Below are 15714 nucleotides of genomic sequence, written 5' to 3' on the forward strand. Positions count from 1 at the left end.
TAGAGTGTTAACAAGACAAATGCTGACGCCGCACACAACGGATGACGCACAACGCACGACGGACAAAAGGCGATCAAAAAAGCTAACCATGTGCACAGTCTGCTCAGGTGAGCTATAAATTATAATAAAAAATCATGCGCAACTCAGATAGAGTACACATTTTAAAAATGTTAAACAGTTGAAAACATTCGAACTATTTTGTAATAATTGATGTAGAAATTATCACAAAAACAAAAAAATATGTGTACTAAAAACGAAATGATATCTCTCTCTACTTGCTCTGGAACGATTAACCTGAATTAATTAAAATTAATAACAATGTATTAGGAGGTTCAGGACAATTGAGTTTTTGCTAGTCACTTTTTGAATTCATTGTGTATTTAACGAAGTGTAAATGAAATAATTTTGTTACGCAGTATTAATCTTTTTGAAACTAATTGAGTACCCGCTACATCAATATATCAGGGTGTGTCGTACATGAATTACCTCCCCCTTTAGTTAGATATTTTTCAATTCATGCAGATATATCCAACCAGATTCTGATTTGATTAATACCTTATATTTTTTTGTTGATTTAAGTAAATATTTACTTCAAACTAAAATCAAATCGTTCTTTTAATGATCGGAAAACCCACTTTGGAAATTGGGAAAGGTTTATAACTTGTTTACTATTTTTCTCATTGTAATACAATGTTTAACGTTACGCAGGCTAATTATAATTGATATGCCGATTTGTGTTTAGCTGCACATGCAGTTTGGTTGCAATTATTGTGTCTTTTTTAAATACATTTAATTGCGCAAATACGCATCAAGTATCTGGAGTACTAATACTATGAATTGAAATAAATGAAATAAGATGTATTATACTGTATATATATAGAAATTGTATGTATGCTATTTCATTTCCAGATATAGGAAAAACCTCTTTCATCGCAATGTAGTTCAGAAAAGCGAGAATGGTATCGTGAAAAGAAAAGGGCTATTGGTAGGTCAATAGTTCAGAAAAATAGAAAGAAATCAAATGATAGAAAGCGTAAACGCGATATTTTTCTCGCAAAGGAACGTATGAAACGCTACAGACAGAGAAAGAGAGAAAAAATACCGACACACAAAATTCTAGTGAATCTCTAACACATAAAACTCCATTTCAAAACTTGATGCAGAAATGTAGGGCTTTAAAGACACTTAATGATACAATTACCCCTTTCTCACCATAGTGGCGTGCAACAATCTAATCTTGCAATCATTAATTGATTCATTAAAGAAAGTAAATAAAGCAGAACGTATTGTCCCTGATTAGCCTGTATGGACTGCTAAGGCTAATCTAGGTAAACTCTTTACGCACACGCATTAAGACAATATTTACAAAAAGAGACTTCAATATGCGCAGCCAGCCTTACTGGTTTGATTTCAGAGGTCCTGTTGGAGCTACCAGAGGTGACTTTTATGGTCTGCAGCTTAAAAATGATCTCTGTCTGCTGTCGCTGATAGGCCTCCTTCTCCTGGAGACGCTTCTCCAGCTCAGCCTGCTCTAGCTTGATGTCTCCATCCTTGATCTGACAAAAATAAATAAAACAAGAGATGTGTTTGTCAGAAACACAAAGCCCCCTACTGAGCCGCTTTGAAGCCTTATATTTGACTTTTGACCTTGAAGGATGACCTTGACCTTTCACCCCTCAAAATGTGCAGCTCTATGAGATACACATGCGTTCCAAATATAAATTTGCTATCTTAAATATTGCAAAAGTTATCGCAAAACTTTAACAAATGTTAAAGTTTTAGGACGGACGGACATACAGACATACAGACATACAGACAGACAGACAAACAGACAGACAGACAGACAGACAGACAGACAGACAGACAGACAGACAGACAGACAGACAGACAGACAGACAGACAGACAGACAGACAGACAGACAGACAGACAGACAGACAGACAGACAGACAGACAGACAGACAGACAGACAGACAGACAGACAGACAGACAGACAGACAGACAGACAGACAGACAGACAGACAGACAGACAGACAGACAGACAGACAGACAGACAGACAGACAGACAGACAGACAGACTTACTACGACTCAATTCAATGTTAACAATCAGTTAATAAAAAAAAACGCGGATGTCAAAATATGCCAGAGGAGTTTCCAGTCATATATGCCGTATTTTATTAAATCAGCCACGAAAAAAGATCGCATTACATGTCTTTGTAGACGTGAAAAGTTTGTTTAAAAGCGCAAAATTGATGCGAAAAAGAATTATTGAAAAATATAATTAAGCAGAAGAATACGAAATTTGGAATACAGTGGATGATTTAGTACAAGAGACATTGTGGCCTACTATCGGTGTTGGAGACCACGAGAAACATTTGCACAACATTTAGTGTTTAAATAGAAATTATGTAACATGGTGAGTGCATTTACTGAATTTATATGCTGCAGAATTGAGCGACACTGACACTTTAACGTGGCAAAAATATGAAAGCCTTGTTAAGATAAGTTAATGGTTGATGGTCTGTTTCTAACATTAACTCTGTCCCAAACAAATAACTATGAAATTTTGCCACAGCCCAGACCACTGCTAAACACTCCTTCTCTTTCTTACATCGTAATATCTTTCCCTCTCTAACAACTTTCTACTTGCATAAGCTACTGGTTTCCTGAAGAAGTACTGCTCCCAAACCAATATCCGATGCGTTAGTACGTAGCACAAACGGTTTCTCAAGATCTGGTAATTGCAGAATGGGTGGACCTGCTAACATCTGCTTCAGCATCGTGAAAGCTTTGTCATGAGCGTCATTCCATTGCACCTGGTTTGGTTGCCCTTTGTTAGTAAATCCGTGAGAGGAAGTGCAATTGCTGCAAAGTTCGGAATAAATTTCCTGTAAAATCCTACTAATCCCAGAAAAGAGCACACTTGCTTCTTTGTCTTCGGTTTTTATGCCTTCTGTATTGCTTCTACTTTATAATCGAGTTCGTTTCCCATGTAAGCATCAATGGTGAATGGTCCCTTCCGCTGCAAAAGAAGTTTGTTTTTGTTTACAGGTAGCAATATCAATACCTTGTCACCACTCTTAAACACCCGGTGCTTGGTTCTCTTGTTGAAGTGTCGCCGCTGTTTAATCTGTGCCTTGCAAAGTTGATTCTGTGCCAAACGGCATGTCTCTTCTAGTCGTTCCTGCAATTCAATGACATGCTGGTATGAAGTTTTAACTTCAGCGTCGGCATCCTCTCCAGTCTACAACTCTTTTTAAAGTAGTTAGACCTCTAACCTTGCGTCCATACAGCAATTCAAACGGCGAGTAGCCCAAACTCTCTTGTTGCACCTCTCGGAAACCAAACAATACTGCATTCAAATACTTATCTCAGTCTCTTGGACGTTCGTCACACATCTTCTTAAGCATCTGCGTAAGAGTACCGTTGAAATTCTCGACATGTCTATTTCACAGAGGATGGTAAGGTGTAGTAGTAAGATGACGAACTAATAAGAGTCTACTCACTTCCTTAATCAAGTCTGAAGTAAACTGAGCTTAGATCTGTCAACATCTCTTCTGGTATCCCAAATCGGCTGTACATATCAACCAAAGCCTCCACAACACGCGCCGTCTCGATGTTTGGTAAGGCCACAGATTCTGGATACCTAATAGCATAGTCAACCATTACTAGGATAAACCTATTCTTCCGGTCTGTGACAGGGTGAATGGGTCCAACTATGTCGATGGCAACCCGCCTGAAAGCTGTGTCAATCCGAGGCATCTCACCAAGTTGCACCTTCGGAACACGTTCCTGGGATATAGTACGTTGACAAACATCACACGAACGACAATACCTAATTGTGTCTCCCATAAGTCCTGGCCAATAAAATTCATAAGTACCCCGATCTGAGGTCTTTCTTATTCCTAAATGTCCGGCCATTAATGATGCATGAGAAATCTGCAATACGCATTCTCTACATTTCTTTGACACCACTAACTGGCTTACCTCCTTGCCCTTTGGGTAAGTATACTTACGGTACAACAGTCCGTTCTTGTAGACAAAACTGACCCTTCCGCCGTTCTTGCATAATTTCACCTGTCCATCACGTGCTGTTTTATGAACTGGCTTCAATGTAGTATTCTTTGTCTGCAACCACAAAAACTCATCCCTGGAATCATCCAATATCCTATCAGGCATTTTCAACTTACGACAAGGTCTCTCTTCCTGTTGTCGTTGAGCTCTTGTTTGTACTACCTGCACCGTGTCTTGCACTTCCGCTGGATCCTTGACTCACTTTATGTTTCCTAGAACTAAGGAATATAACGGGTTTTCCATCACTTTCGCTAATACTTGGCCTCCGTAATATGGTGTGTCAACATCCACCAACCCTTCCTTACAGTAACGCTGAGTACCATTTATGAACTTTACCACGCGTTGCTCGCAAGTATACTGTGAATCCTTAACATGATCAGAGCTAACGATGCCGCAAGTAGCACCATTATCCCCAAGAACAGTCACCTCAGTACCGTTAACCTTACGAAGCTGCGAAGGAAAATTCTGTTTTAAATTCTGGCTTTGTGAACTAGCCACTGTATCGTAAGAAAAACTGACGTTGTGATCCTCATCTTCACGACCTCTACCTCTGCTACGTCCTCTACCTCTATATCCTTGGCCACGACCACCACCACCTCGGTCATCCCTTCGGGCTAGCACAAATGTGTTTGAGTCGGACCCCTTGGAGAATCCCATCTCATCAAACTGTTGCTGCGGAATTGCATCATTCTCACACATTGCTGCAATACTTTTCCCTTGTGGCCCTTTCCTGCAATCACAAGTACGGTGATTTGAATGGCAATATGAACATTTCACCGAATACAAACTCGAATTTCAAGAGGATTGCTGCTTTGCTGGTGTATATTGACGCCTTTGTTCATTGTCAGACCGGTTGAGTCTAACCTGTTGCACATCCGGGCTGTCTCGTACAATCACAGTATGACTTCCGCCACGAGATTCCGCAAACAAGTCTGGACTGCCATCTCGCTACAATATGTAATATACTGTGATTTCAAGAACATATACAATTCCTTCTGGCTTATACCTGAAAGTTGATCACGCACCAAACAATCTATTACCCCTTCGTTGGTTTTATCTACTTGACCAAGTTGCATCCATCTTTCAAGATAATTTCGGGATCTTCTAATTAACTGCACAAACGTCTCACCCCTCTCTGGTTTACATTTCTAAACCTCTTACGGAATCCTTCTTCCGTTAACTCAAAGCGCTTAAGTAGTGCAGTCTTCAACATATCGTAATTAAATGGATCATCACTCGGAAGTCGAGAGTAAACATCAAGAGCTTTCCCTATCAACAATGTACTAAGATGCAAACACCACATCGCCATATCAAGCTTATGAGGTTCGGCATAGCGTTCAAAACGGGACAAGTAACTGTCCATATTGTCATTATTTTCATAAAAGTTAGGCAACTTTGGAACCTTTACCTTTAAAGACGATAGAACTTGTGTCTTACTGTCCTCAGTCGTTGTGTAGTGCCGAAGTTGTTCAAGTTACACTCCCTCGAATGTTCTATTTCCCGCATCTTTGCCTCAAACTCACGGCGCTCCCATTCAACCTGCAGCTCAGCCTCACGGCGCTGGTCCTCAAGTTCACGGCGCTCCCGCTGAACCTGCAGCTCAGCCTCACGGCGCTCCCGCTCAACCTTCAGCTCAGCCTCTCGGCGCTCCCGCTCAGCCTGTCTTTTTTCCCTTTCTTTAGTTTGCTTCTCCTTGACAAACTGCTGTAATTGAACTCCATTAATGTAGACATAATTGCAACACACGATACACAATACAAAAAAAAATTAATAATTAATACACACTAGAATTCTACAAAGCACCACTTATGTACAAGTATACCCCGATTAGTACACGTACACACTATGCATTAAAACATTTAGTATGCATGTAGCACAATGCAACGATTAAGAGTAACACCTAAGAATATAAACACCCGATGAAATTATCTGAAGTTCAATGTGGTTAACAACGACACCCGCTACTATAGCACGTTAGAGGGAAGTTAACTTACCTTAACTAGGTTCCTTATGGCTTCGTCAAGTTAAAGCCAAAGTACAATAGCAATTTAAAACTCCTACCTTCCAAGAAAACAGATCAGTGATATCATACAAACCGATAGCTATGTAAAAAACGCACAATGTCGTATGTACATGAGCCTGGTTAAATTTTTATAATATTCAACACAATTTTATTTTATTTAGTTTTTTTATATGAAAACAGCTATACCAAATAACTATTTGTAATTTTTAACAAAAGAGGTTAACGCAGACACAGGGTTTCCTAAGACAGACAGCTCTTGCCTTCAGATCCGTGCTTTTCTACGGAAATACACGAAGTTTACAGCTGTGGTTCATCACCAGGCAAAGAGTGAATGATGCCAACGGCACAATGTCAAAGGTCTCTCAGTCTGTTCGGTAGCTACGTCAGCACCAACTGGGTCGCTGTGTCTTAAAATGTATAAAGAGAAAAAACAAAAATGTTCATCAACAATACTAGAACTTACTTACTGCGGAAACCAGTTAAAATAAACAATGAGTCTTGACTCTGGTTTTGTTATTCGCTGGTTATCATCCCACTTCTGACACCATGTAACGGTCAGGATTGCAGAAGCTATGATAACCCAGCGCAATAACCTCTCCAGAACCCGATACAAACGTGAACAATAAATCAATTTATTTACAACATTAAAATAAACTATTTACAATATTATATCACTATAAAAAGGAATAAACAACAAAGGATCAAAGTTAATGGCCAGTTACAATACACCGATAAACACTAAACGTCTGCACATGCGCAGACGAAAAGTCAGCTAGAGTTACCCGACATGACATTTCGAGTAAAAAATATGGCACTGACTTGCTCTGTGAAAGATTGCTCAAACGGCGGCTATTGGCTTAAGAAGTGGAAACATCACTTTTGTGACAGATGCGGATGTTTGCACAAAAAGAAGATGTGTTCATTTGAACCACCTTTCAGGCATGTTTATATAGATATCGAAAAATGATGGTTTTATGCGTCCATTTAGCGGGTAGTAAATGCGATGAAATTTGCTAAACGATTATTTACACCCGTATTTACGAGAGCCTTTTTATTCTCAAATCTTACGGTTTGAATAGGTTTACTGTTTAAGAAATCGGCTCAATCTTCATGACTTATTAAGCTTGAGCTTGCATTAAGGAATATTGATTCATAAACATTTTTATGACAAATCAACATTCTTAGATACTTTCAGAATTTAAATGAGGGGTATTTCTACAGCTAACTTTTTAATTCCTGACCCAAACCTTAGGTTGTTGGTACTCATTATACTATTGTCTCTGATATCTTTTTTTTATCAATAATGGGTAAAAAATAGTTACGATTTAGCAAATATTATCTAGACCTGAGTTTCCTATTTTTAAGTGTTGCATGAATTTATTATTTGTATTTTTCAAGGCTGTACCCTTTCCCTACCCACAAGACCAATCCAAAGGCGCGTGACAAATAGCTGCATATTGTTGGGCGGCGTGTAGGCAACAAGTCTTTATCTCCTTTAAAGGACAGTAGAGTGTGCTCGAGACATTTTCGTGATGGAAAACCAACAGCAGCTAATTCCCTACCGTGTTTTTATATGGGGTATGGTATTTACTACTATTTACCTTTAAATACAAGTTAACGGTGCAATCAGCTATATTAATATATGGATGACATCATTTCATATCATTTGCATACCCAAGCTTAATCTCGGTGGGCTGTTAATTCTTTGTGTAGTCTATCCTAAATGTGAAACCAGCTCAGTTCAAAATCATTAACATTTCTATGTATAAAGGAACATTAATTACACAAGTAAAAGTTCCAAGAGAGGTTTTAAAAAAAATTAGTTAACTGTTATGCTTAGAGTATTTTGTGCTTGTTGGAGTCTTGAAGGAATTATAAACCTAAAACAAAAAGAGATATTGATAACCCAAGTAATGGTAATGTGTATTGTATTTTAGTTGTGCGGATGTTATATGTAGATTTCAGATGATGTCAAGATTTGAAGCGACCAAACCGAAGCGACAGACGAGAGTCAAATCAGTCATTTTCAAAGAGACTTTGGTAGAAAAGACAGATTATTGAAGAGATCCCCGCTCCATCTCCAAAACCTGTTCCCTGGATATTTGTTTTATTTGCTATGTTTTTTGGCCTTGCTACAGCATTGTAGAAACCAGACAAAAGAAATTCAAAAGCTGAAGAAAGAAGTTTTCGTTTTAAAGGCATCACTATTCAAATAAAAAAAACAGGTTTACTACGACAATATTATCAAGAATGATGAAAATGTGAATTTCTACACAGGCCTCAATTCTGTTTCTGTTTTTAACAAATTACATAACATTATTTCTGAGTATGTAACAAGGAGATGGACTGGTGCAAAACGGACATTAAACACTTCAAGACGATCAAGGAAGAGTGGGCATTTATTAAGAAAATTGTCATCAAAAAGTGAATTTTTAGTGATGCTTATGAAACTACGGCTAGGACTTTTAAATAAAGATTTGGCAAAGCGCTTTGATATCTCAGAAACTTTGTGCTATAGATTTTTTTAACATGGCTAAGAGCTGCAAGCATTGTTTAAAAAAAACTTGGTTTTTGTTCCTGAACAGGAACATATTTCAGGTTATAATCCCCAAAAATTTCAGTCAATTAAAAATCTTCATTCGATCATAGATTGTACAGAGCTGTTTATTGAGACCCCAAATAACCTACAACTACAAAGCTCAACTTGGTCTGACTATAAGCATCACAACACTTTGAAAATGTTGGTTTCATGCTCCCCAAATAGCACATTAGTGTTTGTGTCCAATGCATACTTAGGCCGTATAAGCGACAAAGCGTTAACATTAGATTGTGGATATTTGGACTTGGTGTCTCTTCCTTCAACAGTCATGGCAGACAAAGGATTTAACATTGCAGAGGAGTGTGCCAAACAGAGTTTGAAATTGTATTTTCCTCCAGGAAAACGGGGAAATTCTCAAATGACATCTGAGCAAGTTGAAAAAAGCAAACTATTGCAAACCACAGGATACTAATTGAACAAGTGATACGCCGGCTAAAAACATTCAGGATACTTTCAAATGAAATTCCTATAAATATAATAGAACATATTGATGACATTGTGACTGTATGTGCTGCTTTGTCCAACCTAAAGCAACCCATATATAAGTAATGGTCGAGTCATGGACCAGTAGGTTATTCTGCAGTTAATATCTTTTACTTTTATCAAAACCTTTGCCATGGGTACTACTAAGAATTGTCTTTGACCCCAAGGACAATAAAAAAAAATTCTGCAATTTCTCCCCCATTATAAATATATACATATTAATGTGTTTCATATATATATGTGCAGATGGATTACAACTGCAAATCTCATATACTAATTCTTTTTATTAAATCTGTATCAGCTAGATCTCTTCATGACAATGTACGCACATGCATTAATCAACGTTTTCCAAGAGCAAGGTTCGCCTATTTAGATTATTGAATTATATATGCTCTGTTGAATCATGATGCAGTTTCATATAATAATTTACGATAAGTCGTTTTTAATTGATGCATATCATTTTGTTCAGTGTTGAACTAAACATGTATTATAATAAGTTGTTCACTGAACATTCTTGCAGTTATGTTTTGCTGTGTAATATAATAATACATCAAAATTGAAACACTAGCTTCTCATATCTCCATGTAATTTGCTAATATATTTTAAACCAGAACAACAAAATCCATAACATAATAAAAACAAAATATAATACTCTATATTCATGGAACAAAACTATGATTGATCAAATTTTGAATAAATTTGTCCAATTTTCAACATTTTGCCAGATCAAATTATTTCTGAATTTCACTAATTATTCATCTATGGATAAACAACACTTTATCATCTAAATGTAGGCCATTATAATAAATGGTTGTTTATAGACTGATAAACATTTACAAGTCAGACGAAGGCATACAAAAAGCAATATTTTTTTTTAATTTAGAACAAACTCAAAGTTGAGTCAGCTAATTCACTTAAGTTTGTTCGGGATACTTCTATTACTAGGCCATGATTTTAAATGGCATCCCAATATAGTTCAATACTGAGACTTAGTTTACTTGTATTGTTACAATTATATTTTAGCTAAACATGCATACAAATAAACAGAATGGGTTTAGTTGGTTTTCTAAGCAAACATTTTATTACAAGACAATTGCAATTATTAACAATTTTATGCAGTTTTACAAGTTTATTGTCTTATCAATGACTTGTACAACTACAATATGTGCAGATACAATACAATATGACAAACATGCATGGCCAATCTTTACAGATTTGTAACATACATTATTAAAATCTGTAACTGACTAACAAATTGACGAATACATATTCTTATCATAAGTGTTGATTTCTACGATAAATCATGAACAAGAGATGTGTTTGTCAGAAACAAAATGCCCTCTTTTACGCCGATTTAAAGCCATATATTTGACATTTAAGGATGACCTTGACTTTTCACCACTCAAAATGTGCAGCTCCATGCGATACACATGCATGCCAAATATCAAGTTGCTATCTTCAATATTGTCAAAGTTATGACCAATGTTAAAGTTTTCGGACGGATAGACTGACGGACGGACAGTTCAAAAACTATATGCCACACTTCGGGTGCATAAAAAACATATTGCCATTGCCAACCTTTGATTTATACACAACTGCCATAAAATAATACACATTCCTGAAATACTGAATATTGTAGATCGAGGCACTAACGGGCATATTAAAAATATTTTAAAAGAGCAAATACCAGCTAGAATTAGATTCTATCAAGTGGACTCGTTGGCAATAACTTTCTGTATTAAAATTAAAATATATGTACAGATAAGAAAAAAAACATTATTGGCAGTGATAAAATATATGAGTCGCGTTCTGAGAAAACTGGGCGTAATGCATGTGCGTAAAGTGTCGTCCCAGATTAGCCTGTGAAGTCCCCACAATATAATCATGGACGACACTTTCCACCTAAATTGGATTTTTGCTTAGAAGAGACTTCATTTAAACAAAAACTGTCATAAAAGCGGGAAGTGTCGTCTGCGGACTGAACAGGCTAATCTGGGACGACACCTTACGCACATGCATTATGTCCAGTTTTCTCAGAACGCGACTCATATTTCTTTCAAGACAAGAAGCAGTTAATATTTATTATGTCCATATCAATACCCTTAATTATAAATATTGACCAAAAGACTCCAGTAAAAATTACTTAGATAACACCCTGACAATATAAGCTACTTCTTATTTGCAAAGAGGGATAACTCCACAGATCTTGACAAAACAGTTTGCTGTCACCAAGCACTATAGATATATCTTTCTTATTACAAGTATAGCTTTAGATCATTGCTGCACATGATATATAACCATGTAAGGAATAATAAATATGTAATTAATACAAGTTTAGAAGTTTTAAACCGGAACTTAATAGTATAGTGTTAAGGATATCTATATTATAAATGCTAATTAAATGATAACTTCTATTAATTATGCAGCCATGACATATCCTTATAGAACTATATACACATAGTTATCTGTACAACAAATTATTCCTAGATTTTTAAATTAAATAGCAGGTTTGGTCAGTCATATTGACTAAACCAGTGTTGGATAGCACAAAATTTAACTTCACCTGTTTGGTAAAATTGACAAAGTTATTTTCAACATCATACGCTTTATTATTTAGTGCATCTTTCAAATCTTGATAGGCATGCAAATAAAACATGTATTTCAGTTTCAACTGATACTTTACAATCAGACATACACGCATATCACATTGCACTACCTTGATTTGTAATGAATTCCCAAATTTCCAGATATAAATATTTTGCAAAATAATTGTCAACATACATGTACATGAAAAGGCTCGTTATGTTTAACAAAGTTAAGTGAATATTAAAAAAATCCTTAATTGATTTAAAAAAAGGATTGAAATCCTGATTGTTATTTTTATATGCTTTGAATTTGGAAGAGCCAAACCCATAAAATAAGATTTCAGGCATTTATATTAGGGTCAACATTACTTTTTAAGGCATTTAGCACAAATCCATACATCAATTGATTCCACTGTTTCCTCTGTGACACCAGCACAGCCATAGTGCACCCAGGTTTCACAATCATCACAACAGACAGACTGATCTTGTGAACGTTCTGGGAAGTCCAGACGCTCTTTCCTGCAAAGACCACAATGAAAAACTATTTTCCTTGGCATAATTAACTTCCCTTGTTTGCTTCACTTTCTCACTATGCAGGCTTGTTTTTTAATGTTTACAATTGCCGCTGGCATCAGCATGCGCCTAACTGGCTTAGTTGGAACAGTAACATTATTATTATCGTCCTTTTCATAAAAGCTTTGCATAATGTGTTCAAACCAAAACCAGCACAGTTCGTCTTTCACAGTTTCCCAAAATTCCTAATAAAAAAACACACGAAGAAGTTGATTTCCATGGAAAGTGAACACGACAAAGTCGCAGAATGCTTTCTGGCATATGACCATTTGTCCCTGAATTTGATAATAGTAGCTGTGATTTGGGTCTACACTTAGAGTATCATCTTGTTCAAATATAAAGGGAACATTTGTTGGTGTTGGTGTTTGATCTTTGATACTCTCTGGACACTTAATTTCACAAAGGCCAGATCAACAGCACATGAAGGAGGTTTCCATGTCGGAACTAGCTGCCAAAAAACGAGTGTCCTTATCCACAGCAAGCCCAGTGTTAGTGGCCTTGAACTTTTTGTGTGTTTTTTTCTGAGTTGTTATATACTCTCTTTTTGCTGCTGTTTCCATTGCAATTCCATGTTTTATAGCCTTTGTTTGGATAAGGGGTTTCTCACCTAAAATGGCCTCTTTTAATTTCGTCACATTAGTTGTTTTGTCTTTTCTAATGGTATCAACCCGTCAGGGCTCAACATTAACCTTAAAACCAACTTGCCCTGCCGGGCAAGTACTTAGAAAATCTACTTGCCCACTTAACGTAAAGCCACTTGCCCAAACATGAACTATCACATGAACTGTGAACCTCATATTTTTTAATGAAGATCAAAATGATACACCACAAAAATTTTATTTTATTTTCGCACATTAAACAAAATGATTACAGCAATTAAAGTCTAATTAAAGTCTAAATAAATGCTCTTTGTTCTTTTTGCACCTGCCAGGAAGGACAACTAGATTATAAAATAACTTGCCCGGACCCAACTTTTACTTGCCAGGGGCAATAGGACGACTGTTTATGTTGAGCCCTGCCCGTGTGCAAACTCGTTTGAAGATACTTGCCCTGTAATTCTTCCTCTCCGTTGCGCATGCCAAATAAGTGATTCTAATTGATTAACCGTTGCAATTTTTAAATTTTCAATTTCGGTGTCAGTCAAGGTCAATTTTGATATGAGTTCATCTGATGTTTATGTTTCTTTGCTTAGGTCATTGAATGTTTTCGGGAGTTCAATGGATTTATTCTAGTGTCGTTCCCTCCATTGTTAAACAAAAGCAAGGGTCTGGAATATCACGGGCAAGTGAAGTGTTTAGATCTAAGCGCATTTTGGCACCATCTTTTACATCTTCACATTGTTTTGTCATACGTGGTGTGAATGCCTGTTTCATTTTCCTAGCCATAACCTCAGCTTGACGGTCTGTAGGAGATATAAGATAATGGCTTTTTTTCCATGCGACATCTTTTGCTTTTGCAGAATTTAGCAACTGTTTCCCTTTTGGTACAACCCAAGTTGCTTACTTGCTGTTGCATGCGATTTTGGTCGCCCCTGTTTTCACAGCATGTTCACAACGGAACAAGAGTCCTGCAATATGATTGCATGTGCCATACATGCCAGCTGTACAGGTACAATAAACTGAAATAATTTCACATCATGGTTTGTCACTCTGATCTTTTTTAACACATACCCAAACATTGTAAATTACATTGTTCACTTTTTGTGAAGGTTTAACTTTTGCCTTCAAAATATACTTATCACATTCGTCAGATATTTGGTGTACTAAAACTTCTCATTCATTATCAAAATATCTGTATACTTTTCCAAGCTAATATTCGTTCATGAGTTTATGCACAACAGCACTAGGGGATGTACCGTCGATGTAGGCTTAGATGTCTATTATATAAATAGAAGGCCATAAGTTCATGTCAGCATTCTCACCCTTTCATCCGGAATTTAGCATCATGGGGTCTGGCAATACTCCACCATCAACACTTAGTTTTGCATTGTTCTCCTCTAAGAGACGCATCTCTCTACACTCTGCCTCTGCATCGACTGGAAGACGCTGTTCCCATGCACAAAAGGCTCTGAAAATAAGTGATTAAGATGGGTACATAGATAACAATGAGGAGTGCTATGCACAAGGACCAAATCTTTCTAAGTTTATATATTTTTCTTTTTGTAATGTTTGTATGAGGAACATATACATCATGTCACATCAATTTTTTTAAATATAAGAAATTGGAAGAGTCAGAGTTGAAAATCTGTATTACATGTCGTTTTAACTACTGAGTTAGTTTTTGAGGCTTTGCATGTTTGCAGGGATAATATTAATATGAAACTGCCTGTTAGCTAATGTGTGCCACTTTGGGTGAACCTCTCAATAACAGAATGTTGGCTGTTTTTTACAAACTAATGGCTTTAATCTTTTTGATTTTAAGATAAACTAAGTTTGTTTAAAATTTTAAACATAAATCGTATCCTTACATTCATTGAAGAAAAACAAGTATAAATGAAAACGTAAGACAATGACCCCCCTCCCAAATCAGGAAGTAAAATAAAAGTGACCGATTAAATCGTTTAAAAAACAATACAGCTTTTAAGTAAATTAAATATCCTTCGTGTAAAAATAAAATGACCGTTTGGTACAAATCAACTTTATGTGAGAAATAATCGAATTTTAGTTTTTACTCACCTCGCACAGAGTTCATCAAACGAGCCATCTACGTCAGCTTTTCGTTTTGACAGAAACACTATTAGCGCATGTATCGACCATAATTTATATTTTTCAAGGTTCATACCTCTTAGATCGTCCATCTTGACAAAAACATTAACACATAAACCGAAACAATTACAGCATTTCTATAGGATTTTGATAGTGACAATAAACATTACATATGGCGGTTTTCGTTGCCTACTGATTTTACTCGAACATCCGGGTACTCCAAAACCGAAACCGAAAGTGAAACTTCCATGTTTATCGGTGTATTCCAATATTCAAGTAATATTTGGACGATAGATTACGAAGTCCAACTGTAGATGATAAATTCGAACGGTAGATGTAGTGGTGGAGTAGAATTGGGTGTCACGACCTGAACTTATGTCCAGCCGTCAATGACCAGAGCCGGAACTGAGCACCGGTCGTAGTGTTCTGTGAAGTAGCAAACTTCGAGCTGTATCAAGCCCCGAAGTAGACTGTAGATACCCGAGCTGTATCAAGCCCAGAAGTAGACTGTAGATATCAGAGCAGACTATGCCCGGAAGAAGACTGTGTTACCCGAGCTGTATCAAGCCCGGAAGTAGTGTTCTGTCAAACACCGAGCATACTATGCCCGGAAAAAGAACGTATTTGAGACATATCACGTGACCGGCCGTATACCGGTGCGAACGGTTCACAG

The 15714-nt window shown here is 36.8% G+C and overlaps 1 protein-coding gene across 1 annotated transcript; it reads right to left on the minus strand.

Moving 5' to 3' along the window:
- Window positions 1–4868: 4868 nt before the first annotated feature.
- On the minus strand, window positions 4869–12896 carry LOC127840564 (trichohyalin-like). The gene is made up of 4 exons (XM_052368975.1): window positions 12757–12896; window positions 12162–12282; window positions 5511–5777; window positions 4869–5021 (listed from the first exon to the last, which is right to left on the minus strand). The coding sequence occupies exons 1-4, from the start codon at window positions 12894–12896 to the stop codon at window positions 4869–4871; spliced, it is 681 nt and encodes a 226-aa protein (XP_052224935.1).
- Between the last annotated feature and the right edge of the window lie 2818 nt (window positions 12897–15714).

The sequence above is a fragment of the Dreissena polymorpha genome, chromosome 8, assembly GCF_020536995.1.
Source record: "Dreissena polymorpha isolate Duluth1 chromosome 8, UMN_Dpol_1.0, whole genome shotgun sequence".
In the NCBI taxonomy this organism is placed as follows: Eukaryota; Metazoa; Mollusca; class Bivalvia; order Myida; family Dreissenidae; genus Dreissena; species Dreissena polymorpha.